The 25,644-nt window shown below is 38.0% G+C and overlaps 1 protein-coding gene across 8 annotated transcripts; it reads right to left on the bottom strand.

Moving 5' to 3' along the window:
• Nucleotides 1-423: 423 nt before the first annotated feature.
• On the bottom strand, nt 424-25,644 carry SERAC1 (serine active site containing 1). 8 transcript variants are annotated; one of them, XM_069010591.1, is made up of 18 exons: nt 25,137-25,544; nt 24,439-24,578; nt 23,164-23,255; nt 21,794-21,830; nt 21,345-21,481; nt 20,936-21,025; nt 19,878-20,009; nt 18,200-18,321; nt 16,057-16,185; nt 14,606-14,719; nt 13,156-13,318; nt 10,781-10,931; nt 9,840-9,981; nt 8,969-9,069; nt 5,837-5,934; nt 5,121-5,303; nt 4,609-4,752; nt 424-2,704 (listed from the first exon to the last, which is right to left on the bottom strand). In XM_069010591.1, exons 3-18 carry the CDS (start codon nt 23,252-23,254, stop codon nt 2,574-2,576), a joined length of 1,965 nt encoding a protein of 654 aa, XP_068866692.1. In that variant the 5' UTR covers nt 23,255; nt 24,439-24,578; nt 25,137-25,544; the 3' UTR covers nt 424-2,573. The 8 variants fall into 8 exon arrangements, with proteins under 8 accessions (XP_068866692.1, XP_068866694.1, XP_068866693.1 ...); XM_069010593.1 differs by having other exon boundaries at nt 24,439-24,526; XM_069010592.1 differs by lacking the exon at nt 24,439-24,578 and having other exon boundaries at nt 25,137-25,257; nt 25,366-25,543.

Raw genomic sequence — 25,644 nt, 5'->3', positions numbered from 1 at the left:
AACACCATCTCGAGACTCAGATGACTCACACACAACCTGCCTGCCACACACCTGCAAGCTGAGCCATTGGATGGGATTAAAAGAGTAGTTTGAGACCTGAGAATTTCCAGAAAGACACTACTCTCAATTAATGTGGCACCAGGAAGCACAGAAGCATCCAATTCCTAATGGGAAGCAGACATGAGTGCTACGCAACAGACCTGCTGGCCCTCAAACTAATGTCTGTATACACTTCAGGAGGCATTGCTGCAAAATCCAAAAGCACAACTGAAAAACTGTTCAAGTTGGCAAAATGCAGCTGACCAGTCGCCCCCCAGCACTGTGCCTCTTACCCAAGTGAAGGGTAACATTACATTGTCCCAGCACAAGACGGTCACTAAAAAATAATGCAGCTCTTTAACAAAATGAACATGGTCCAGAGTATTCAGCTGGCAGATCATTAACCTTTAATACACTTTGTGACATATCCAAGACATTTTTAAATCACATTTTATTACTATATTCCAAAAAAATAAAACCCAAACCCCCAAACCTAACAACTCCCCCACCAAATATTAGTTTTAGAAGTTACACATATATAAATACAGTTACAAAAAGGAGAACACTGCCTTAAGAGTTCCAGTTACAAAACATAGATGCATTTACTAAGATTAATGTTTAATGTCACTGATCTGAATCCATGTAAGCCAAAGGAGTCTAATAAAACCAATAGATTTGTCAAACTAAGCAAGCATTCAGTTATTAGAAGTCTTGTCTATTCACCATGAATTCCACATACTCTCTACTTTGTGAATACAAAGTGCACTAATATATTTACACTCTGAAGTCTAGACCACAGTGTAAAAAGATAAAGCTCTTTAGAAATTACGACATTTTTGTTACATTTTCTATACAAAATACTGCCATGGAGTGTTCTTGCTTACGTCTCAGTTAGGGGGAAAAATGCTCTTTTTGTCAGTGTAGTGCTGTACTGCTCTTGTGAACTTTACTTCGCAACTCCCTCAACTTGCAGAAGTGTATTTTCAGCTGCAGTGTCCTGCTGGGCTGGCCTCAGGACCTGGCAGGACTGTGATGCCCATCAGCACCAAGTCCATGCAGAATTGCAAGGTGCATCCAACCTCTTTGGGAACTTTCACAGCCATCATTTGAAGGGCAGTAATACTGGATCCATCTCAGAGAAGTGACGGGAGGAGTTACCTCAAGCCTGTCATCAATACAGACCCTATTTAACAAATGGTCAGCAAAGGCTGCACAGCCTTACACAGCCTATGTTTGTTTTCAGAGAGGGTTGCAGGTGTAAAGAAAGGAAGTAAAGAGACCACAATAACACAAAGCTGCTTTTAACCAACGTGAGGCTGCTTTTAACCACGGTGCAAAATATCTAAGACTTTAAAAAAGTGACTGTGCACTGACATTTTTTGTCTAAAAATACTGATTTCTCATCAGTACTGTTATGGTATCCTAAACATAAACATAGAGTCAAATAAGACACTGCTGTTTTTTCTGTATCTACACCAACAGACATATTTGGGCCCCAAGAAACCAAACCATTTGTGGTAATTTCCAGTGAGGCCTTACAATCTGATTTTTTTCCTGCTTTAATTTTTTCTACCTCAGCTCCAAACTCTAAGCATTACCTTTCTTGTCAGGGTCTACATTTGCTGTGCTCCACCTGACCATTTTCAATGCTCTTCTTTAAATCAGCTACAGAAAGGTTTCTGTATGAGTAACAGGAGTCAGAGATTTGAATGCACCATCTTCTTAGTGTGTCCCAAGAGTAAAGCAGAAGAGCTGAGCCCATTGAGCACATCTTCAATGTGAACAAGCACAGAACTGCCCTGTCTGACCAATATACCCTGTCCTAAGAAAAGCAAGGTCACAAGTTGCTAAGATTAGGAGGGAAATGTACAAGAAGGTGAATATTTCTCTTTTTTTGTTTTCATTAATACAAACAGACTAAAACAATGACAATTTTCTAAGTAAGGCAAGTTACCAACCTGTCTCTTTCTCATGCAGAAAAACAGATGCCATGACTGCTGGCAAATCTGGGTGGTCTATTAAATAAAAAGGCAAATGACAAAACCTCCTGTAACTGGGCCATGACCAAAATGCCACCTTCATTCCCTTGGATACTATTTTTCCAGGTTCCAGTCAGGCTACCTAACATGGACAACAAACCAAAACTTTGCAGCAGTCACATGCTGCTTCTCCCCTTTGACACAACAAATAACCACCTCAGTTAATTGTTTCTAATCCTCTCTATAAGACTTTTTCCCAGCTGTATATTTATCTGCTTTCAAAGCAACCCTGGGTTTTTGGTTTTTTTTTTCCTAAAAGAAGATACCCTGGGCACACACTTTCTTTTTGTCAAGTTTGTATTTGTTTTGAATGTATTTTGAGAAATAAATTGGAGAGGTGTCTAAAGTTTGAGATGTACAGAAAATTATTCAGCAGCAGATACTATTGACATAGCACCCTTGTAATTCTGCAGATCCCCTAACAAATGTTAGGAGAAGTTTCTGTGTTACACCAAAAAGAGGACACAAGCAGGAAAGGAGGGCAAAACCTCAGTCTCACAGTTCTTGTGCTAAAACATCCTGAATGAACTTCAGTGTACGTTGATACAGGAAAGCATCCTTCTTCTTTGGCTTACAAATGTTTAGATGATTAACATCCACTGGAATAAGGTCTCCAATTCCTAAGTCTGGGAACGGAAAAAAAAAAAAAAGAAAAAAGAGAAGAGAAAGCTACCAGAGTTCATAAGGTGACCTAGACTGAAAAGAACATCTTGCATTAGCAATTTCTCTCTCAAAAGCAACTTCTCCTATCTTCAATATAACTCTTTGGTCATCATTATTTTTTCATGTGCTAAAAGCATCAGTACACACAGTTATGGCCAGATAGAGCTCAATGCTGCCACAAAACCCACACTGGCACACTACACCATTAGGTCAGAGTTCTGCTGTCTTTGTTCTAACTACACAAATGAACATTTCTCCACACAGACAACTTTGCTGAAACAAAACCTCATTTACCAGCACCTGACCAACAGCACAGTCCTGACTGAGGTTTAAGCATTGATATGATCAGGGATGTAGTTTAATGCATGGTATCTTGAATCTGATCACCACTAGCTGCCCATATTCCTTACAAAAATACTTTGATGTGGACATTAAAATGTGTACTAGAATGAACCTGAAATGTGCTGCAAATCTCTACACACATTTCCAGGTAAATGAAATATTTACATTGCTTAATTGTAGAATACAAATATTCCATTTTCAGCTACTGATTTTGGGGCACACTACAGCATTTATTCTTTCCTGACAGCCATTACTACCAGCTTTCCAGTGAGGATGATGTTACTGCCAGATTCCAGTTTATTGTCTATTCACTTCTCATCTAGAGAAATCCCCCATTTTGCTTTGAACTTTATGCACGTAAGATTACACCAGAGCAGGATGAAGCTCTGCTTTCATGTGCCCAAGCAGACATGCAAGAATCAGGGAACTTCCTGCTTGTCAGCCTGTGTTTTGAACAGAATGAGTGTCCTGCTACTGAACTGCCATGTGCCCTCTAAGGGTTTTCAACAGCACTTAGGTGCTGCACTGGGTGTCATCTCTAGAAGAGAAAAGAGATGCTACAAAATTACAAGTGCACAGAGCTCATTTGGGCTCTGTTATTTGGCCCTCTTTTTAATCTTATTTTGCTAAATAATAACAAAAAAAAGTCCAGTTTTTCAGTCCTTGACAATAGAAGTGCATCAGCAACATTTCTGCAGAACATTGCTGCTCGAGAAAGACGTGCTGTAAAAATACTGTTAAATAGTGATTCAGAGAAACAGGGATGTATAGTCCACCTTTTTCAGAGCCATCTGACCTTGCAGTCAAGCTAGTGGATTCAACTGGTGGAAAGCCTGATATAAAATCTAACAAAGCAATGGTTTCTGGCCTTACAGATACCTTGGGCAGTGCAAAAGAAAGCCTGAAAATATAAGACTTGAAACAGTTCTCTAAGTTGAACATATAAAAAAAGCAAGGGAAAAAAAAGTCTGTTTTTCCCTTTTCCTACAAAAGGCAAAAAGATGGAGGGAACTCTTCAGGAGGCAAACTCTATTGCTTGAGTTCATGAGATGTGAAAGGTAAAGGATTCTCAGCACTAAAAACCGGCTTTGTGACTTTTTCCTTTCATTAGCAGTTTACTAACTTTCTTTCTTAGTTTTTTAAAGGAGGAAATAGCTGGAATTTACAGAAGCATCTGAAACATTATTCAGCTTACCTACACAAAGATAAACCACAAGTAGTCATAACTACAGAGGAAAGGACTCCAACAGTGTAACATTAGATCAGGGTCTATCCTTCTTTCTTCAACAAGCCTCACTCTCATTTAGAAAAATCAAAACAAACAAACTGCTATTCTAAGATCTAAATGCAATTGCTTCTGATCTCAGCTGGGAGGCTCAGTCAAAAGTTTAAACAAAAACCCCCACACCACAATAGATGCATTTTTCTAGGTTTTTCTACCATAACACTTACAACCCTTTCTCATTGTCAATTATACATCAATATATACCAAATTAAATAAATTAAATGGCTATTTCTCACTTACCTGCTGACTCCACAGGTACAACATGCAGTTTTATCATGCTGCCTATGTGTGTTGGTAGGGTTTCTGCAAAACTCAGCACTGAAAATTTCTTGTCTTTGGCAAAAGACAAGAAGTCATCATTCAGCTCTTTAAGGGCAGGAGAATCTGAAAAAGAGCAACATAGTTTTTGCAGTGTTATGAGATTATAGCATTTTTCTGGCAAGAGTACATTGCTAAAGAGATGGTTTTTTATTACTATGACAGTAAAAGGAGTAGCATTTTGTTTGTAATCCCCTTTTTCCAACTAGCATATGCAACAACTTGTTCTGACTCCCCCTTTTCCTCTCACCTCTGCAATCAAATGAAACAGCTACTCAGAATTACTTGCAATAATTCAACACACAACCCAAAACACAAAAAGGGGGTTTGTTGTTTTTACCCAGCTTTTTCTGACAGCATGATGAAAAACCCCAAAGCACCATGAACAGATTAGCAGAGTTCCCTGTTGTTAGATGGTAGCAAAGTGAACATACCCTTGCTGAGTTCTTTAACCTCCACAGACGGGAAGAGGAGATATCTGGCATTTATAGAATATTCAGCCAGCTGGGAACCATGGTGAGGTACGCTATAAAATACGATTCCTCTGGTGTTGTTTACAATTTTATCCATTTCTGGATTCTTGGAAGCATCCACCAGCATCTTTTTGACTAGAAGACCTGGCAACAGAAGCTGAATTAATGCAGGGATTTAAATCACTGTGAAATAATGATCATGCTATATTAACCATGAAACAACTAACCACATTCTTGCCTTGGTTGATTAGTCCTTAGATTGTCAAATATATAAGATTAACTTGAAAAAAACCCAAACCAAGCCTGAGGAGGCATCAATATAAAATGTCAAATGATGCAAATCCAATTTTGATTTGCTTTATGTGTTGCTAATGACATTTACTATATGCCTGATCATGGAGAAAATTTTGCCTTTGGATTTCCATTTACATGAATTTCAACTGAGTTTTTAAATCAACACAGTAAGAACAAACAGCACTAAAAATCCTTTCAAAATGTATATGCTATTAAATATAATGCAGTAAGAAAGTAGAAATCTGTTTTTCATTTTTAGGTCTTTGCCAATTTTTTAAATGAACTATTCTGAATAATTGCATTTTTACCTGGATTTGGTTAATGGCTTATTCTGAATTCTAACTGCAAATAAATGCTTTATATGAAACAGGCAACATGCTTACCACCCATGCTATGGGATACCCACACCAGTGGTCTGTCTCCAATCCCAGCAGCTTTGAGCTTGTCAAGCAGCTCACTGCTCCTGAAAGCAATAGACTTCCTGCAAAGAAGAAACAAACACAGGCATAATGGAGCATGACAGGTTAAAAGGCAATGTTAAACCACAATGAATTTTAGTGCTGCACATTTATGAAAATGAATTTGGTAAACAAATATTAACAATTTAATTATTGTTTCCACATTGAAAAAGGCCAAAAACTTTTGTAAGGATGGCTTCACAAGGTCAATGGGAATTGAGCTAAATTCAGTTTCTTGTTCTTGCTAGAAAGTTTTATTTTAATTTTGCTCAGCAAACATTTCTGCTTTCTTGACAAGCTGTTTTATGGAGTTTTAGATAGTTTCATTTACGCATTGTAGCAAAACAATTTTTATTCTATGAAAGTGACATCAACACATAATGAACTTTACCCCCTCCAACATGAACAAACCTCATGTACTTTGCTAAACAACGCTCAAAATGTAGAGCAATGTATAGAAATTGAAAAACTGTGTGCATGATCAACCGATAAGTTAAAAAAAAAAAATCACAACTAATGTCAGTTACATTTGCCAGACAACAATCTCCAAATGCTTTATACTGGAATAGTACTGAAAAGTACTGAAAGCACAATAATCTCCATTTTATAAATGAGAAGACTGAGCTCTGGAAAGGATAAGCTACACATTAGAGGTTTAAAATGAATCTGCAGTAGAACCAAAACAAAACCAATGCCAATTCCCAATCCAAGCTTGGAAGTGCCACATTTGCACTTTACATTACTCCTTGCAGTGTAACAAGAATCAAACACAGAAGGCCCTTGGGTAATGAAAACATCAGGACATGGGGGCAACCACCGTGCAAAAGAATTCACTTCGTCTCTATTGATCTCAGCATTCTCACCAGAAATTGCTTTATAACACATATGAAAAGGATAATCAAATGTGTCTTTTCAGTTGAACAGTATGCTCTAGGCTAGCAGAGAGATACAAAAACTCACTTCTGAAACAGTGAATGAGACCATACATTTAAGAGCAAATGTAAGGTTGTGTTTCTACTGCGACCTCTTTGCTCCCGCTAGTTAGAAATATCTTCAATATCTTTCATTTATTATCAGCCATATCAAATTATAAAATTATCAAATACTATGGTTGGGTGACTATAAATAGCAGGTAATGTAATTTTCCATTTTGTAATGAAAAAGACATTACCTTAGGAAAACAAAAGGAAATATATGCTTATTTCTTTTAACATACTTACTCCAGACAGACACAGGAAGAGTTTTCTTAGAATCATAGAATTCACTTATGTTAAAAAGACCAGTACAACCATTGAGTCCAACTGTTAGCCCAAGGTGGATGGCCAAGTCCACCACAAACCCAGGTCCCTAAGGGCATTATCTGCCTTCTTATTACCTCCAGTGACAGAGGTAAATAAACCACTTCCCTGGGCAGCCTCTTCCAGGGCTTGAAAATGCTTTCAGTGAAGAATTTTTTCCTAATACCTAACCTAAACCTCCCCTGGTGCAACTAAAAGCTAATTCCAGTCTTCTTTGGACCTGCACAGGTAACCACCTACGTGCTTCTTACTGTCATTTTTCTGCCTAATTTGAAATAGGCACATTAACAGTTATGTCTTCCTTATTTTTTTCCCTGCTTCTGTGTTTTCTTTAATGCAATAATTGCATTGATCTTTCATATAGCCAGAGGGAAGAGGGAATGAACAAGCACAGAGTTCCCAGTGTATTATACACATGTTGAATTCTTTTCTTCCCTGCACAAAAAACATCATTAATTTTCAGATTCTTAACCTGTAAGCAGCCATGTACATGCCTCTGCTGCAGTACACAAGTCAAATTTACAGTACTAGTTACATGCTTAAGTATCGGCATAAATGTTTCAAGGATTCTGATTTAAAGATCACTGAACATAATTACCAAATTCTATTCAAGACAAAAAACCTTTATAGGCCCAAAGTGTTTTTATTTTTCATGAGGAACATGTTTGATGGTAGCATCCTCCTCTGACCTACCCTGTTCAAGGTCAGTAAAAACACCATTCCTCTGGCAAGGGCAATTACACTCTGATTGAATCAGATACTGTTCTCATATTTTATCATCAAAGTACCATTTTTTGAATAAAAGTATGTTTATATCAGAAACAGTGTGGCCAGCAGGACTAGGGAAGGGATGAGGCAGCACCTTGAGTCCTGTGTTCAGTTTTGGGCCCCTCACTACAACGAAGACATTGAGGCGCTACAGCAGGTCCAGAGAAAGGCACTGGAGCCAGTGGAGGGTCTGGAGCACAAGTCCTGTGAGGAGAGGCAGAAGGAACTGGGATTGATTAGCCTGGAGAAAAGGAGGCCCAGGGAAGACCTTACCACTCTCTACAACCACCTGAAAGAAGGTTGCAGCCGGGTGGGGACTGGCCCCTCTTCCCAGGGAACCAGTGACAGGACAAGAGATAACAGCCTTAAGCTGTGCCAGGGAAGGTTTAGGTTGGATATTAGGAAAAATTTCTTCCTCAAAAGGGTTGTAAAGCTCTGAAACATGCTGCCCAGGAAGTGGTTGAGTCCATCCCTGGAAGTTTTTAAAAGGCATGTGGATGTGGCACTTAGGGACATGGTTTTGTGGTGGCCTTGGCAGTGCTGGGTAATGGTTATATTTGGTCATCTGAAGGGTCTTTTCCAACCTAAATGACTCTATGAAAATATATGCTTCATTTTATCAGGAGTATAAAGCCACAGTACAGTGATTTTTTTTGCTGTGCTTATGAAGCATTATTGTGTCACTTTAAAAAATACTCACCTTAAGATATAAAGTTGATGCTGTATTTTCATTAACCAATAGTATAATTTACTGTGTCCCTTAACACGAAGGGGAACAGACTGTAAGAATTCATGCAATTGCCATATGTAGCTATCCACGAGGCTAAAAACTTAAGCGTACCATGACTATACTTAGTATTTTTCCAAATTTGATTTTTCAAAGCAACAGGAAAAGTTAAATTCACTCCTTCACACTAGGTGATGCCAAGGATCAGCTTTACAGGTCTACTTCCCGCCTCCCCCTCCAAAATGCAGATGCTGCTTTTGTTACCTGTGAGCCTCAACGGGACATTTTGCTTTCCAGTCACTCAAATGGGTGTCATACTCCACAGATATGATTCTAAGGGAAGGACAGTCTGAAGCAAGCCATGTCTAAATTAAAGAAAAGCAAAACCAAAGGAGCTTATAATTAAAGTACTTAAACTCTTGCAAGCAATGGAGAAAGATGCTACTATGAGGACAATATCAAGCAAGATTTTTGCTCTTCAGTTAATCCCCAAATACATTTTATACCTCGATTATTATTCTGTTATTACTTGCTGAACTCTAGATTGTTCCTGAGCCACAAAGCAGGCAAAGAATGAAGATTCATCTCTAACTCGTGCATTCCTGGCTCCCTCTCCTGGGTGAAACAAGAGTTACTAAGATTACCAGCAGGACTAAACAGTTCGTATTTCACAGAGATACTTTAGTGGCTATACCAGTGCGAGTTTGCTTGGAGCAGTAGTTACTTATTCACCAACAATACTTAAATGGCAACCTGCACAAAGTGAGGTACTCAGACACCTATGTAAGAAAGGGAAGTTAATTTAAAATGCTATTTTATAAATCTTTTCCTCAGCAATAACATTCCACTAAAAAAAAAAGAGAGAGCATAAGGAAAGCAGCCATTGCCTCCTCCTTCACTAGCATGTGAAAGATGTTGAGAATATAAAACTTTGCAGGGACTTTTCCATGCAAGAACAACAAACAACTCATTAACAAAAATTTATCATCAGGAACTCAAAAACTGCTACTTGTATAACATTACAAGTAACTGAATTCAAAAGAGACATCTGCCAGACAGCAATCTTCTAGATGCTCTGGACAGCTCTCATTAATGAGAAAAGCAGCCACATGTGAAAATGATACGGTTTTTTTACCTTTGGCCAGCACTGAATATAGTCCTCTTCCTTTTCTGAGGCCTTTTTATCCAAATGCCGGTCAATGTCTTGCTGTCTCCAGGTTTTAAATGCTGCTCCCAAAAGACCATGAATGAAAAGGATGTCTGCTCTGATGGGCTGGCTGATCAACAAAAGGAAATTTTAAGAGATGTGTGGTACATATTCTTTTAGCAAATTGGAACTTTTAACCTAAGTGATGCCAAAATGTTGCTTTTTTTTTTTAACAATACATGTGATTTCTTATCTTATGGACAACACTTCATGATATTTCAAAGAACATACTCAGATAAAAACAAAAACTAGGGATCCACACAAAAGAAAGATACAAAATCAGGTATGGAAAGTAGCCACCTCACAAATCCTAATTTTCTATAATGAAGAACACCTTTCCCTCCAGCTACTGTTAACGTGGCTCGGTAGCTCCAGCTTTATCATCATATTAGAGCTTCACTGTAACCTGAGTTACACCAGTGACCCAGGGAATAGTTGCTACTAAGTGACACCCCACACTGGAGACTGCTTCAGTCCTAGATACATAATCACTATTAATAAGGATGAAAATTTACTGCATCTTAGGCCAACAAGAGCTGTTGCCAGTAGAATAATTACAAGACACTGTATCCCAGTGTCTTGTCACAGTTGCAACCCACACAAAGCAACAACTAATTTCATGTTTTGTGTTCAGATTTCTCCATGCATTCCAGTAATACTCTGTTCACATTTACAGACTGCTGCAACCACTTCTGTTGTTCTTCTACTTGAGAATGTAAATTCAGTCCTCTCAACTCACCAAAGAGCAGGAGGGGCAAGGTGACATCAGTACAGCAGCACTTTGATGTCAACTCTGCCAAAGTTTTGTAACAGAACAGTAGAACAAGTGCCTCCAAGTACAGCATGTAAAATGACTCCTTCTACTTTACCTGCTACGATACTGTGGATGTAAGACATAAACACCATCTGGATATTTTTCTTTCACCGTGTCCCTGTCTAGATTAGCCAAAGCTCTGGATGCATGAGAAGACTGAATGACATGTGGGGATTTCATTACTTCAGCAAGTACAGAAACCCAACCTACATTGAGAAAATGAAGTGGCAGGTTAACTAATAGAAACATCACCCAAACAACAGAATTCAGAAACATCACCCATCAAACTGTACTTCTGAAAATAGATGCTAAAACTTAAGAATGGTAATGTCAAAATAGATTATTTCAATCTACTCTTTACTTCAGGAAAGCCAAGGCTAGGTAAGCGGAATCTCCAAAATTCAAAAATTCAGAGTGGCAAGGAGGCAATGTATTTTACTGTTCAGCTTATGATCTGAAGGAGAACCCCTTCTCAGAATAAAAAGGAAGTGTATCAGCAGGTCAGCACAGCTGTAGCAAGAACAGACCTCAGATCTCTTTTTGCAGGTAAAATGCCAGGAAGATGGAGACAATGAAGTTAAATCATAAGAAAGGCACAGGAAACAACCTATAGGAGCAATGGCAGGTAAAAAAAAATTGATGCTTGCTGCAAAAGTACAATAATTTTTAATTTTAAAATCCAGAGTAAGAAAAACTCTATGTAATTAAAACCACCTCCCCTATTCTAAAAACCATATACTATTTATACCTTAGAAACATAGGACAATTAAATTGGATACAACCCTCAATAAATTTTAAGTCAAAGATACTATGACTTACAGACACTTTATGATACTCTATGTAAGGTGTCAAATTTTCTTAAACATGGATGGGAATGTTCAGAGACCAGTAAGAAATGTAAAGGAATATATTTTATGTGCATATGCACATGTTTCTTTAAAATCCTGATAAATCTTATTGCTGACAGCAAAAGTGGCCTATAAATTACAACTACATTACAGTCAAGTTCATAAATAAAACCTGGGAGTTTACTTCATGAGCACTGTTTGAAAACCATGCTGCTACTAGTATAGTCAGTAACTTGCTAATTCAAGATAGCTCACTGTAGACTGAGGAAAAGAACGAATTGACATTTCAGTTTTGTTTTAAACAAACAAACAAACAAAACTGCTAGTACCTTTGAGGACTTTTTTGAGGATTTTTTTTTTAAGAATAATGTATTTAAATTATGTTCCTAAGCAGAATATATGCGGACCACTGTGAAAGTTGTACTTAACAAGAATACTATCCAAAGTCTACTTTCAGTTCTCCAAACACAATGGAAGACTGCCAAGATAGTCTGACTAAAACTAGCTTGGTCTCTGGTTTTGCAGTTCTCTTAAATGAGCCAAGATGAATGGTCAAAAATAAGTGTTCAGAATCAAAGATAAGTGTTCTGCCCCCAGATATCCCATCACAGCTATTACACAGTACATCGCTGTTTTTCTTCTTCCTGTCCCAGCAGTTTTTGCAAGAAAAAGAGCCTTAGAGGTTATTTCTTCTTATGCATCATTCAGCAACAAATGAGAAGCTTTATCCAGCTCTGGACTAGCAGTATCCAACTGCTCAGCTCTGGAGTTTGATTCACTGCCTAAAACTCCTTTTGTACTGAGAGCTCTGTCCCAGGGAGCTCCTGACTCTCCTGTTTCAATCTCTTCTTCTACACATATGGTTTCAACAATCATAATAATTTAAGAATCGTGCCAGAGCTCAGAACAAAGGCCTTTATAGTCCAGCTGCCTTTCTTCAGAAGTGAGCAGTGTGGAAGCTGCAGAACAATATAAGAATAGAGCAATAAAAGGACAATTATATACTGCTGATTCTAGTCTATACCCTCAGGTTTTCTGCAGCCAACCTGGTTTCCATGTGTCGAACTTTATGATTTTTCTTTATACGAATTGTCTAATCACTCTTTGAAACTTTGTAAGTCTTCAACTACCACAATGTTTTGTGGCAAGTTTTATTTTGGTTATGCAGTTTATGGAAAAATACTATTTATTTCTGTCTCTATACTTTAATGTGCAAGAACCTTTGGTCTTGCATTACAACTAACAGCAGATGACCATTCCCTCTGCCTCCTCTATGCCAGTGAAGAGAATTTTATTAATCTTAGTCATATTCTCTTTCAATTGCTTTTTCCAAGTGTCTTAGTCTAGTTATTTATTCTTTTTATCACAGCTATTGCAAATTTTTAACCACCCTCACCGTCTTTTCCTGTGCCTTTGCTACTTCCCGTTTGTGTAACAGAGATTAAAAATGCACACTGCTTTTAACAGGCAGACACCAGCTTGGACTTACACAGAACAGCACATTGATATTTTCTATTTATTTATTTAATTTATCTGAAATTTTTGGAGTAGAAATCTACCACTGAGACAGCTTTCCTTTTACCTGCACGTACTATGGATGAGTGAAGGCGTTCATCCAAAGCCATATTCCCAATAATGCGAATTATGTTCCTCTGTATCTTTGCTGAATCTTTACGTAGCTGGTATATCCTCTGCAAGAGCTGAAGGCCTCCTTTAGCTTCAATTTTATCACAGTGAGAAGACATCTGGCATTACACAGTAAATACAGTGACAATAAATAGGTGTTCTGCAAAAGGTTCTTTAGATGCTGTTAATTCACAAATTAGGGAGTTTTAAGAAGCAGGTATAACACAGCCCTTGTTACATAGGAATTACTATTAATCTAGAATTTATTATGCCATATTTGAAGAAGAAATAAGTATTTCAATATGCAAAATGCAAGATCTCTATGAATTGACAACTTGAAAAACTCTGAGTACCACCTCTCTACTCTTCTTCACACCTGAGGGAGATGAAATGGTCTCCACTTGGCATGACCAAATTTTAACTCAAGGTCAAGAGGCTGAACAGGTCAATTGTCTGCATTTGCTAAAGCACTATCTCAACCAGAGCCACTTGTCCATCACCTAAAATGCAATCATTATAATTCCTTCTCTTTGAAATGAAAAAGATTTTTTACATTCCAGCTAGTACTGCTATCATTACTGATCCTAAGGGCAACAATTTAGTCCAGACGAATATGTGTAGTAGCTTTGGAACTGCTGATATCCTCAAGTCTGCAGCTTTCAACAGGCATTTGGAATGAGTACAGTCACAACTTGCTTAAACTGAAAATCTAGAATATAACAAATTCTAGACTAAGTCAGAATTTCTGTGTATATGGAAGATGTGAAAAGACTACTGGGAAACTGCACTTTATCCATCGCCACTATCAGTAACAATTTGGTGTTCTCAACACTGTTTCTCAGTGTTCTAGGCTTGTGAACAATTAAGTGTACACAGAAGAATGTAGCAATAGGAAACAAGAAGAATCACTGTTACAAAATATCTTCCACGCTCTTCATCTGTGTCTGCAAAAAACAGACTGGTCCTGGGAAGGACCCTGCATTAGCTGCTTGCTGTGCAATGTTCTACCCAAAGAATAACTTTGTGTATGGGTAAGGTTTGCATTCTGTTCTGGTTTCTGATTAGAGTGAATTCACAAGGCTATTTTGTTTTGTGGAAACCTGGCATTTCAGAGCTGCTTTTTTACTTCTTGAATGATACATACAGGTATAGTACAGGGGAACTTGTAAGGGCATATTAGAAACAACAACAACAAAACTTACATACACTTCCCCCTGAGGAAAAAAATCTAGTTTGTTACACAAATGAGTTCATTTCACACCTGTCTCAGCTGTTTGAACATTCTTACAGAAAGAGCGAGGGGTAGGAGACAAGGAAAGGACAACTCCTTCCCAGTACATGAGAGTGCATTAGAAAGGCATGTCTATAAATGTAGCTTTTCAGTTACAGTTTAAAGGACAAACTACCTTAGAATGCTGTACTAAAGCCTGCAAGCAAAAGAGTTCCACTGTCTCTGAAGGGATTTTACTCAATGTCTCACAATATGGAAGTCCATTTCCTCCAAAACACCATAAGCCTCCCTGAAATGAAACACAGTAAAAATTATAACACATTTCAAATGGCTACATAAAAAAAAGGATTTCTAAACTAGAATGTTAAGTGTGCAATGATCTACAGAAATTTCTTTTAAGAGTGCACAGCATGCATGCACTTTTCAAAATGTACAAATTAAACAACAGTACATCATTAAAGTATTCACTATTTTTAACTGGAAGTCTGTAGTCTCCTTAGTCTATTAAGTTCAAAACATACAATAAAGGGGAAAAATGTAGGATTCTTATTTTGTTAATGAATGTCATCTTTTAAGATCATTTGCTTAAGCATAAAAAAGCAAGAATCAGATTATCTTTAGACTTGCAAAAATTAGCAGAGGAGGGAAAAAGGTCTTCAGTATGTGGCACAGCCTCTGAAGACCAGTCTCTTAATCACGCAGCAGAAAGACCAACATAACCTCAACAAAAATCAAAATACTTCCAAGTGTGGTGTCTTACCAAAGCTCCCTTTGTAGCACGAGCTCTGGCTGTGAAAACAACAAAGGAGTGATAGTGTAAAAATAGCACACATAACTCTGTCATAGAAAATAAAGAGTTATTGCACTCTGAAAACTTTATAAATGAAGACTGACAAGCATTGTTATTAAAATGACATTCATTTTTGTTATTGCATCTTATAAAAAATAACCATCACCGATTAAAGAAGTCAGAACTTTTCAACAACAATAAAAAAAATTCACAAGAGAGAGTGGATGAAACTGACATAACAAATATTACTTTAAAATAATAATAACAGCACTTTAAATGACATTCTTAAAGTCACTTAGGAAGTTGTTGCACAGAGTTGAAGCATTCCTAGATCCAAGTCCAAACAGACCATAGACTACTCCAATTCTGGTTTGGTAACAGGGACCTGTTTCAGGGAGGCATTTCCATGTGATGTAACAGAGTTTACTATTTAATGGTAGGTGTGCTAACAATCTACCATTTTACTAGAGACTTAACAGAGGTTTAATAACCTCATCAGTAAAAGAACATTCAAACAACAGTAAGATGGAATGTGAAAAATCATTTTATGAGCACAAGGGGAAGGAAAGTTTTGGACAGAGTGTTGAAATGTCTGCTTAATGGGAAGATAAAATATAATCTTGCACTAGACCTTTCAACTAGTACAGCTGGGAAATATAAACAAGCTTTCAAGCAGACACTGTATTTAAAAGAGATTTTGCTTATGTTCTACAATCACAAAGTGTCTGTATTTCTCTTCCTCTTACAACGATCAAAAATATGGAAAAAGGTTTGTATCTCTGAGCTCTGCAGGAACAAAGAACCCAAACAGTTCTGTTCTGCAGATGGAAACTCACCCTTTGTGCAGCAAGAGTCTGGCTACTTTCACGTAATGCAAGAGATGTGAAGTACTGGACACATGGATCAAGACCAGTCTGAGGTAAAGATACCAACAACAAGCGAAGTTCATCTTCTATGGGATAATCCTGTGAGAAGTAAGCACAAATAGCTTTTAGGTTTCTTGTTCAAAGCATGCAGCAAAACACAGAAGAGAGAAATATTTGAAATAATGGAATCAGCCATACTAATGAGACCATAAAATACGAACCCTGGACTTAAGTGCTCTGCAACTTAAGTTTAATAGTTACATCTGTAAAGACTTTGGAAACCGATAATTCTAAAACCACCAAGTAAGTGAAGAAAAGCAAGCTTTACACTTCATACTTTGATGGCCTTATTCTAATGGTTCCAAAGAGCAGAAGAAAAACCAGTTCCTCTTGGCAGAGGAAACTTAAAAGTTCCCCCTTAACTACACAGACTTTTCATAGAATCATAAAATACTCAGAATTCCAGGTGACCCACAAGGATCACAGAAGTCCAACTCCTGGCCCTGCACAGGACCATCCCCAAGAATTACACCATGTGCCCGAGAGCATTGTCCAAAAGCTGCTTGAATTCTGTCAGGCTTGGGGCCATGACCACTTCTCAAGGGAGCCTGTTCCAGTGCTCAACCACCCTCTGGATGAAAAACTTCCTGATATCCAACCTAAACCTCTCCTAACAGAGCTTCCAGGCCACTCACTCAGGTTCTGTCACTGGTCACCAGAGTGAAGAGATCAGTGTCTGCCTCTCAGCTTCCCCTCATGAGGAAGTTGTAGACTGTGATGAGGTCTCCCCTCAGTCTCCTCCACGCTGAACAGACCAAGTGATCTCAGCCACTCCTCATACAGCTTCCCCCAAGGCCCTTCACCATCTCTGTTGCCCTCCTTTGGACCCTCTCTAATAGCTTAATGTCTTTTTTATAGAGTGGTGCCCAAAACTGCACAGAGTGTTGAGTGGGACAATCACCTTCCTCATTCATCAGCTTGTGATGCTGTGCTTTTGGTGCTGCACCATTAAAATGAATGTATAAATTACTAGTAAAAAATAAAGACATTTCTTTTAAGGTTTTGTCTAAAAAATTAATGTAAGTATTCATTTAACAATCCATATATTGTTTGATAGATTCAACAAAGTAATTTTACTTGCCCACAGTCATGGAACTTGCAGTTATTCTAATCCTTGATAAAATCAGAGATGGAGACTTATTTGTGTAGAGCTGCCACAATGATTTGCTTCAACTTCCTAAGCAGCAGATTGGCAACTCTTAGCTTCAATCACCTAGCAATCACACTGCTGTAAATATATATCCATTACCATATACTAGTGTAATCTAGTATTTAAGGACTGGCAGGTACACATCTGCTATCACATAACGTTACAAAGACAAGAAAGCAAAAACTGAGAATATCACTACCAATCAAAGCACATATTCAGAGTTCTGTTGAATAAGATACACAGGTATTTTCTGACAGGGCCTTCTGCATTATTCATTCTTATAGCATTACAAAATACCTTGTATACTATATTTCCTATGCCAGCTGTTTATTGAAGAAGCTGATGACATGACTCCTCAGGCCATCATATATATATATATATATATAGATATATACATACACACACACACGTAAAAATTAACTTTAAAAGAAAGCAAGGCCAAATTTATCCAATAAGGATTTGTTGGCACCCAAAAGCTGGCAGTGAAGAGGTGGGCCTACAGCAGAGCACCACAGTAGTATTGAGAAGGCAAAGGCCACCAGGAGCTCTAGGTGTAGGATTCTGGCAGCATCAACAAGGCGTGATTTCTTCACATTGCCTATTGGGTATAGACAAGCAGTGCCTTTGTCAGACTGGTAACTGGCACAGACTTCACTGTTTGTAAATATGTAATCTGGATATATAGTCCAAGAACAATAATTTATCAATGCTTACAACCTTATTTCTTTCCATCATGCCACTTGCTAACACAGATATACCCCGGGGGTATGTCATACATTTGGGTCTTAATTTTACTACTAGTTAGTTACTTTAGAAGAACTCCACTTTAAACAGTTGACAACAACAAAAGCAGTAAAAAGAAGCAACTAAGAATCATCTAATACCTACTTTTCCTTTACTTACAGTCTTTATTTTTGGCAATGGTGGTGGAGGCAGGAAAAAGCGAAGGTCGACATCCTTGGATCGAGCCAAACCTATAGCAGTCCTTTGATCACAAGTTTGAGCAACTGTGCCATATTGATAATCTGTTGTACAAGAATTTCAGTATTAGTTTTAACCCTAACTTTAAATATTTAATTTTGTTTTAAATGTAGTTTGTGATCTACTTTGTAAATATACTTTAAAAGAAGAACCATCTCTCCACAGTCTACTTAAAAAAATCCTTTGATTTTATAACCAGAGATTCCAAAAGTTAAAAACTGCAGATTTTAGACCAGCACTATACTGAGCTGAAATACACCTGGGCACTAACTGTTCATTAAAGGCCAGTTTGATAATTCAGTGGCAAACAGAAGGAAAATATAACCTTGATGTGAATAAATACTCTTTTCCATAAAAATTTCCTTCTATTCCTGTTATTGTTATACAATTCTAGAACAAAACTGACAAGCCATTTAAAATACACTTTTCGCAGTTGCAGATTGGCAGTATTTTTTCTTTGGTGGAGATCATTTATACCTGCAAACTGAACTCACTGGAGCTGAACACTTTGGTCCTAGCTGTGAAACATTAGCACATACTTTCAGTCCTAAACTTTCTATGACTTGGTTTTGAAGTATCAGGTTAAAAAAAGCCTGTTTCCCTCATGAGGCAGTTGACAACAATAATCAGTGTTTGTGAAACATCCAAATACTGCAACAATGAGCACTACAGAAAGAGGGAGATAAAAAGCAACTGAATTCCTGATACTGGACATCTTGGGCTCTGAGATCCTGAAATCACCTGCTAACAGTATTCTTCTACAAAGGACAAAGCTTCAGTTTTGGTACATCCTCACTTTCAAATGTTTTCAAACAGTTTACTGGTGTAAATTCCCTGTGGAAATTACTTAGAATTTTAAAGAGGCAATTTGAAACAAGATAAATCCCATCGTGTGGAGTCGCACTGGAAGACTGAAAGATCCACAACTGACCAAATTATCAGAATGAGGGTCCAGAATGAAATGTCAAGAATAGAATGTCACCTAGTTTATGTAGCTTGGTGATGGAGGGGAGAGAAGGAAACACAAATACACATACCCACACTTCCCCTTTACTTGGGGTTTCAAGGATATTTGTTGCTAGAGCAAGAGGGAGAACTTATTACTATTAAATAATAACTAGGACAAAAAATGGCTTACAGAAAATGCTTGCACATACAAACCCTCTACCTCTGGTTTGTCATTACCACCTATCAGCTCCCGACCAATTTTTATTAATTTAACCATGGCCTTAAACTCACTCCTACAGAGCCTTATAAAAAAATCACTGCCAAAACTTGAGACTGTGTTAGCAGTCCCAACAGAAAGCCCAAGGAATTAATGAGCATAAACTGCTCTTCCACACCACAGCAATGGTTACAATTCTCTGGTGGGGAAACAGAGAGAGGCCTGCTCTGCAGACACTCACACTGTGTCCGGGTATTAGGAAAGAACACCTACTTGAAATGTAAATAACTCCCCCACATCTTAGACCAAGTTTCCCAGCATATTTATGCTTCCTGCAGCTACTAGCTTTTCTTCATGTTGTCAGCAGACTTGGAACAGTTAACTGAGACTGTGTGGACTTTCTGGGACAAATTAGGCTACATCAGCATACATTACCATGCCAATGACTGTTGCTTGCCAGGTCTTGCACAGCCTGCAGTCGGACTGCTTTGTCTTCTGACTGACTTCTCTTTAAGAGAAGCCATAAGGCACACTCATGATCTTCACCATCAAAGGTACTGAATTGTTCTTTGACCAGGAAACAAATGAAATCCAAGTTATTATTAATGAACATTTTAACCAGACATGTTTCTCTGTGTTGAGTTAGGAAACATGTTTTTTTCTAATATTTGAATATTACTCGTTCACACTAATTCAGAGTGTAACATTTTAACATTAAATTAGTACAATAAACAATTACAGAATGGCATCAGTAAAATGCTGGTCTTGAAATGGTGAGTTTGACTCATTTTAGTGGCACCAAGTCAATATTTCATATCTATGTGACACCCACAACCCCTGGCTGGCGCTTACCAACCAGAATTAACAGCAGGAGCTGCAAATTGTTAGCAACTCTTGAGGCTCTGACCTTGAACAATTAATTTCATAGGATGACACAATGGAGATGCACATTGCTATAATCATTTAACAGAGAGTTAAATGAGAATAGACAGCATGCCTCAGGAGCACAGTTTCTTATATAAATGGAAATTCTTGTTTTAAATTACTCGAAAAAGCAGCAACACTGTTCCACAAAACTGTGCTGCTGTCAGTTAATATTGTCAATTTTGATGGAAACATAGCACACTTTTCTAAAATGACATTTTAAGAGTATTTCATCCCACAAATACCTTTTGTACACAAAACTGGTATCAAATATTAACCTGGTAACTTAAATTTTAAATCTCTTCTGGAACAAGAGAAAAACCAACCCTCAAATCTCCTCTTAACCATCACTGTCACTTACTGTAGGAAAAGAAATTGTTTAAATACATAGAAAATAGACAACTGACTGGTAATCCATATTAATATAGAAATTACAAGATATATTATCACTGTTTCAAGAAGAAAAGAACATGGTAACTTTGTGAGAAAAGTATTTTACTTGCTAAATGCCCTACTTCTTACTGTTAAAAAATAATCATCATACATAAAGTCCTGCTTTCAATACCTACCATTAAAAGGTCTCCGGAAGATTTTAGCTTCTGTTTCTAGAATTTTTCTCACTGCTTTATGGATTTCTTTTCTGGCTTTGTATGTGATCCCTACAAGAGTATTTTTATATTACTAGAAGTTCTGAAAGACAGTTCCCCCACATCACTTTTCATAAATATATGGGAAAAAAATACACACACACATACATATAGACATTATATAAAGAGAATTATCTCACATATAGAGAATTATGTATAGAAAAAAATATCTTAAAAAAACATACAGTCAGCAGCTTAAAAGAAATTTGGTGACATTTCTTGGTAACAGACATCAGGAAATATAACTTTCCTTGTTATATAAGGAAACTTCCAGAAACATTCTATTCTCTTAGAATTCTATTTTCAGAACTCAAACAATTATGTATCCTACCTTGATATTCACTTGGACGTAGAGAAGCTGTACGTACATATACATAGGATTTAAGTTTTTCTTGATGTAGAGCTTGAGTATCAATTTGCAGTAACTTATTTAAGGACAGGACTTCATATGTAATGAATACAAAACCTCTTTAAAGAAAAGAAAACTGCATATGAATATCAACTAAAACAACATAATGAAAAAAGGTTACCAACTACAGTGGTATAAATCATCCAGATTTTACAAAATATGTAATAGTCTGCAGATTATTTTGATCTAGCAAAGTACAGAAAAGGCTACAAAATACTTGAAATAAGTTATAACTACCAGAAATTCTGCTTCAAGACTATATTCTACCATATCTAACATCCCCTAATATTAGCATGTTTTCTGGAAGATACATATATTAAAATTTTAACTGTATACATAAGTTATGTATATGCTTATGAGTTACAACTTACCCTAGTATAAGCGATCCAGTTACCTTTGCAATTTTTCCTTGAAAAAATTAAAACCAAATGTCAAACAAAGTTGTGTGGATCACCTCAATATAAACACAGTTACCATTTGATAATCAGACAGTAAGAATACCAGCCATTAAGAACAAGCTTTAAAAAAAATTTTCTATTGCTCTCTGGCTGCCAGGAAATTATAAACAAAATTTACAAATGGAGAAAACATTACTTGATTTGGATTTCCTGCTCTCCTAAGCAAGATGATAAAACAGGTATCCTGCCAGTGCTATTTACTTTGAATATTGCTACCTCTCAATTGTATTCATTGCTCAGCGACAAGAATCAACAAACTTTCTCTGCTTGTAACACTAGCAGTTATTTGGAACTCTAAATAATTTTAAGGAGTTTGCTTTTTCTTTCATGTTGGAACTATATTACATACAGGACTGTGTATGTTCTTTGAGAAGGCCTGCAGAGTCTCCATGAGAAAATATATTTTTAAAAGTAATTCCACTGTATCTAATTTATAAAGCAAACAGATAACAAACACATACTACTTGCAACAATTTGCCTTTTAACCCTAATGATTCCTATCAGATTTCAGCTACTTTGTATCTACAAAGTTGATATGATTATCTGGATATAAGGATCTCTACACAGAGAAACTCTTATCATTACCAGTAGCAGCAAACCCACTGGACCAAATCTCACCTATCATGAATAATTTCTTTTCCTCAGCATGAATTGGGAGATTTGCCCCACAACCACTGCTACCAGCTTCCATCTTTGTGAGGTCATAAGAATTTTGCATGCAGACAAGAGGCAGCAGCTACATGTTGAAGAAATAACTGGCAGAGAAGTTTGAAACAGAAAAAAATGCAATGCTTCCAGAAATTGAAATATCCTATCTTTAATGCTCAGAAATAAATTTCAGAATTGTAAGAATTGTCGTTACATGCTGAAGGCACCAAAGAAAGCAGCGACTAAGCAAGAGAGACTGCAGAGCTGAGTAAAAAAGGAAAAAGAAATAATAGAAACAAGCTTTATTCGCTGTTTATGAACGTAATTATTTCATGGCTCTAGAGGCTACAAAAAAAAATCAAATACAAATGAAATCGAAGATAGTTTAAGGAGATCACATTTAGTTAGGGAAAGACCCTCATCTAGTGTTTGTATCTGTTCCCAGATAATCTGCTGGTGTCATATTACATATCAGTAGGCAAAGTAAGGTCAGAAGCAGAGAGCAGGGACAAACAGCAGCTTTTAATCGCTAAGTGTTCAAGGGCTTAGAACTTAAGTATCATTTAACTATGCATGGTATCATATCATTTCTTTTTATTAACACTTCAGATCAATAAATAGTGACATGTACTTACTGATATCATTCCAGGGTAGGTGTGTTTTTGTGGCTGGACCAGAGGTTCCTATTTTTCTGTAGCAAAATACACAGTAAGCAGCCACTGACATTCTGCATAATGGGGGAGGAAAAAAAAAAAAAAAGTAATGATTGATTTAAGAATTACAGCAGAAAAACCTGTAGCATTTTTTTCCTGTCTTTTTACAGCAAAGGTCATGATGGCAAAGGTCACAATAAACCATGTTTGTCATTTTGCTCTATATAAAGCACTCCAATTAAAGAACTCTATAAACTTCTCAATTTAATGGGCTGAATTTCAATTACAAGAAAAGTTTAAAGCAGTTTTTTCTCAATTATGTTACTGTTGATTCTAGTGACTAAGTATCTCCAATTAACTTCTCTGCTTCTAAAAGTTTCCTTCCCTACTTCTTAGTCACCCTTCCTTAAGTACCAGATATGATCATATCTCCATTAAGACATTACTCAGTATGACACGGGATTTAATACAACTCAGTAACCAACTGCTTTTAAAGTTCATAATTTATTGTGCTGGCAAGCAAGTCTTTCATTTTGACTAACAAGGCTTAAAGAACTACTACATATCAACTAATACTCTTTACATATGCTGCAGAAGTAACATGAAACTTGTATCTTTGAAGTGAAATTTCAGTGTCTGCATCGATGCATTTATACTAAATGAAATACTGAGTTAATGGGTTTAAATGGATGTAAAAACACACCAGTATCTTCATGTACTAATCAAATTCTTGTTGGAAACATAGATGCCCTTATTAAATGTCAAATTAGGTCTCTGTTACCACAATCACAATTAAAGCAAAGTGATAAAATGTAAACCTGATGTTGAAATATGGAAGCCTGATATTTTCCTTGAATTTAAGGTAATCTCTACAGACCAAGAAAAGGGCTTATATGATTTTTATCATCAGTGTCCAACATCTCTAAACAAGGGGACTCCTTTTGTTTCATTTCTTTAACATGTCTTCCCTCTTTTCTTATTTCCCCAGGTTTTGATTTTTCCCTTCTGTCTTGCTTGTTTGGGAGATTTTTGAAAAACACCAGCTCTACCCCAGCACTGTCACAATCACTGCAGACTGCTTTTTGACTTCCATCATTTCAATATTGTTTATCCATTCACTTCAACAGAGTACACCACACTGTGAAACACTTTTCAGACATTGATAATCAGCCCTCTAGAGACACCTCTCCTGCCTCCAAACTCTCTGTCTCATGACAGTTCCTTTACTAGCTTTACTCACAGAATCACAGTACTCACATTTACTCTTCTCTCTAACCACAGTTTGCAAGCAAAATGTGGTTCAGTGACAGCAGGTGCCAAAACTACTAAAATCTACAACATGCATCTGCAAACACAGGAGGCCAAAGTGAGTGCCACTTCTCTGTTGCCAGGAGCTTCTGTTCAGGTCCAAGAGGAAACAGTGAATTATCAAATGTTAAGGGTCTGGAATGGACCTTAAAGACCACCTAATCCAAAAAACCCTGCCATAGGCAGGGACACCTCCCACTAGACCGTGTTGCTCAAGGCCTTATTCAGCCTGGCCTTGGACATTTCCAAGGTTGGGACACCCACAACCTTCCTGAGAAATCTGTTCCAGTGTCTCACCACCCTCACAGACAAGAATTTCTTTCTAAATATCTAATCTAAATTTCTCCCCTTTTTATCTGTACCCATTACTCCTTGTCCTATACTACAGCTCCCGATTAAGTGTCCCTCTCTGACTTCCCTCCAGGACCCTTCAGATACTGGAAGGTTGCTGTGAGGTCTCCAATGCAACCTTCTCTATGCTGAACTGGCCCAACTTCCTCAGTCTGTTTTCATAGGAAAAGTGCTCCAGTCCTCTTTATCAACTTCGTGGCCCTTCTCTAGACTTGCTCCAGCAGCCCCATGTCCTTCTGATGCTGGGGAACCCAGAGCCGGCTGCAGGTTGCCCAGGGATCCCAGGGGGGTCTCACCAGAGCGGAGGAGGGCGGCAGAATCCCTTCCCTGGACCTGCCGGCTACGCTGCCCTCGGTTCAGCCGATTGCTCTCCGGGCTGCGAGCGCGCTCTGCCGGCTCACGCTGAGCTTTTCGTGCCTAGGGGCACACGAGTTTAATGCAAAAGGACCCATTTCACACCCTGTTTCACAGCTAGTCTCGGCAGCTCCACGCCCCGGCCCGCCCCGGGGTGCGGTGCCCACCTACCCGCCTCGCGACTGCGCAACTGGGGCGTATTAAAAAAAACCAAAACAACAAAACCCACCACCGCAAACCCAACTTTAAGCAATGCAACATGTAAAAGGAGACAAGCGAGGGTGGCTCTGCGCTTCCTTCCAACGGGGAGGAACAAAACACCCATTATCCTGCGCCCCGGCCTCCGCCTGCTACGCCAGCCGCCATCCCCGCGCCCCCCCCCGCGGCCGCCGCTCCCACCTTCCGCCGGCGCCGACGCCGCTCGCTGCGGCGGCCCCCGCGTGCCGCGTG

Source organism: Aphelocoma coerulescens, chromosome 3, assembly GCF_041296385.1.
Source record: "Aphelocoma coerulescens isolate FSJ_1873_10779 chromosome 3, UR_Acoe_1.0, whole genome shotgun sequence".
NCBI lineage: Eukaryota > Metazoa > Chordata > Aves > Passeriformes > Corvidae > Aphelocoma > Aphelocoma coerulescens.
This window is presented reverse-complemented; position numbering and strand designations above follow the sequence as displayed.

Bases quoted from the DNA above. Each gene is read 5' to 3' on its own strand.
- SERAC1 (XM_069010589.1), bottom strand. The intron at 20,010-20,935 runs GTAGGTATTGAA...TCCTGGTCAAAG, and splicing joins CTTCCGGAGACCTTTTAATG to AACAATTCAGTACCTTTGAT. The intron at 2,705-4,608 runs GTAAGTGAGAAA...TTCCGTTCCCAG, and splicing joins TGTACCTGTGGAGTCAGCAG to ACTTAGGAATTGGAGACCTT.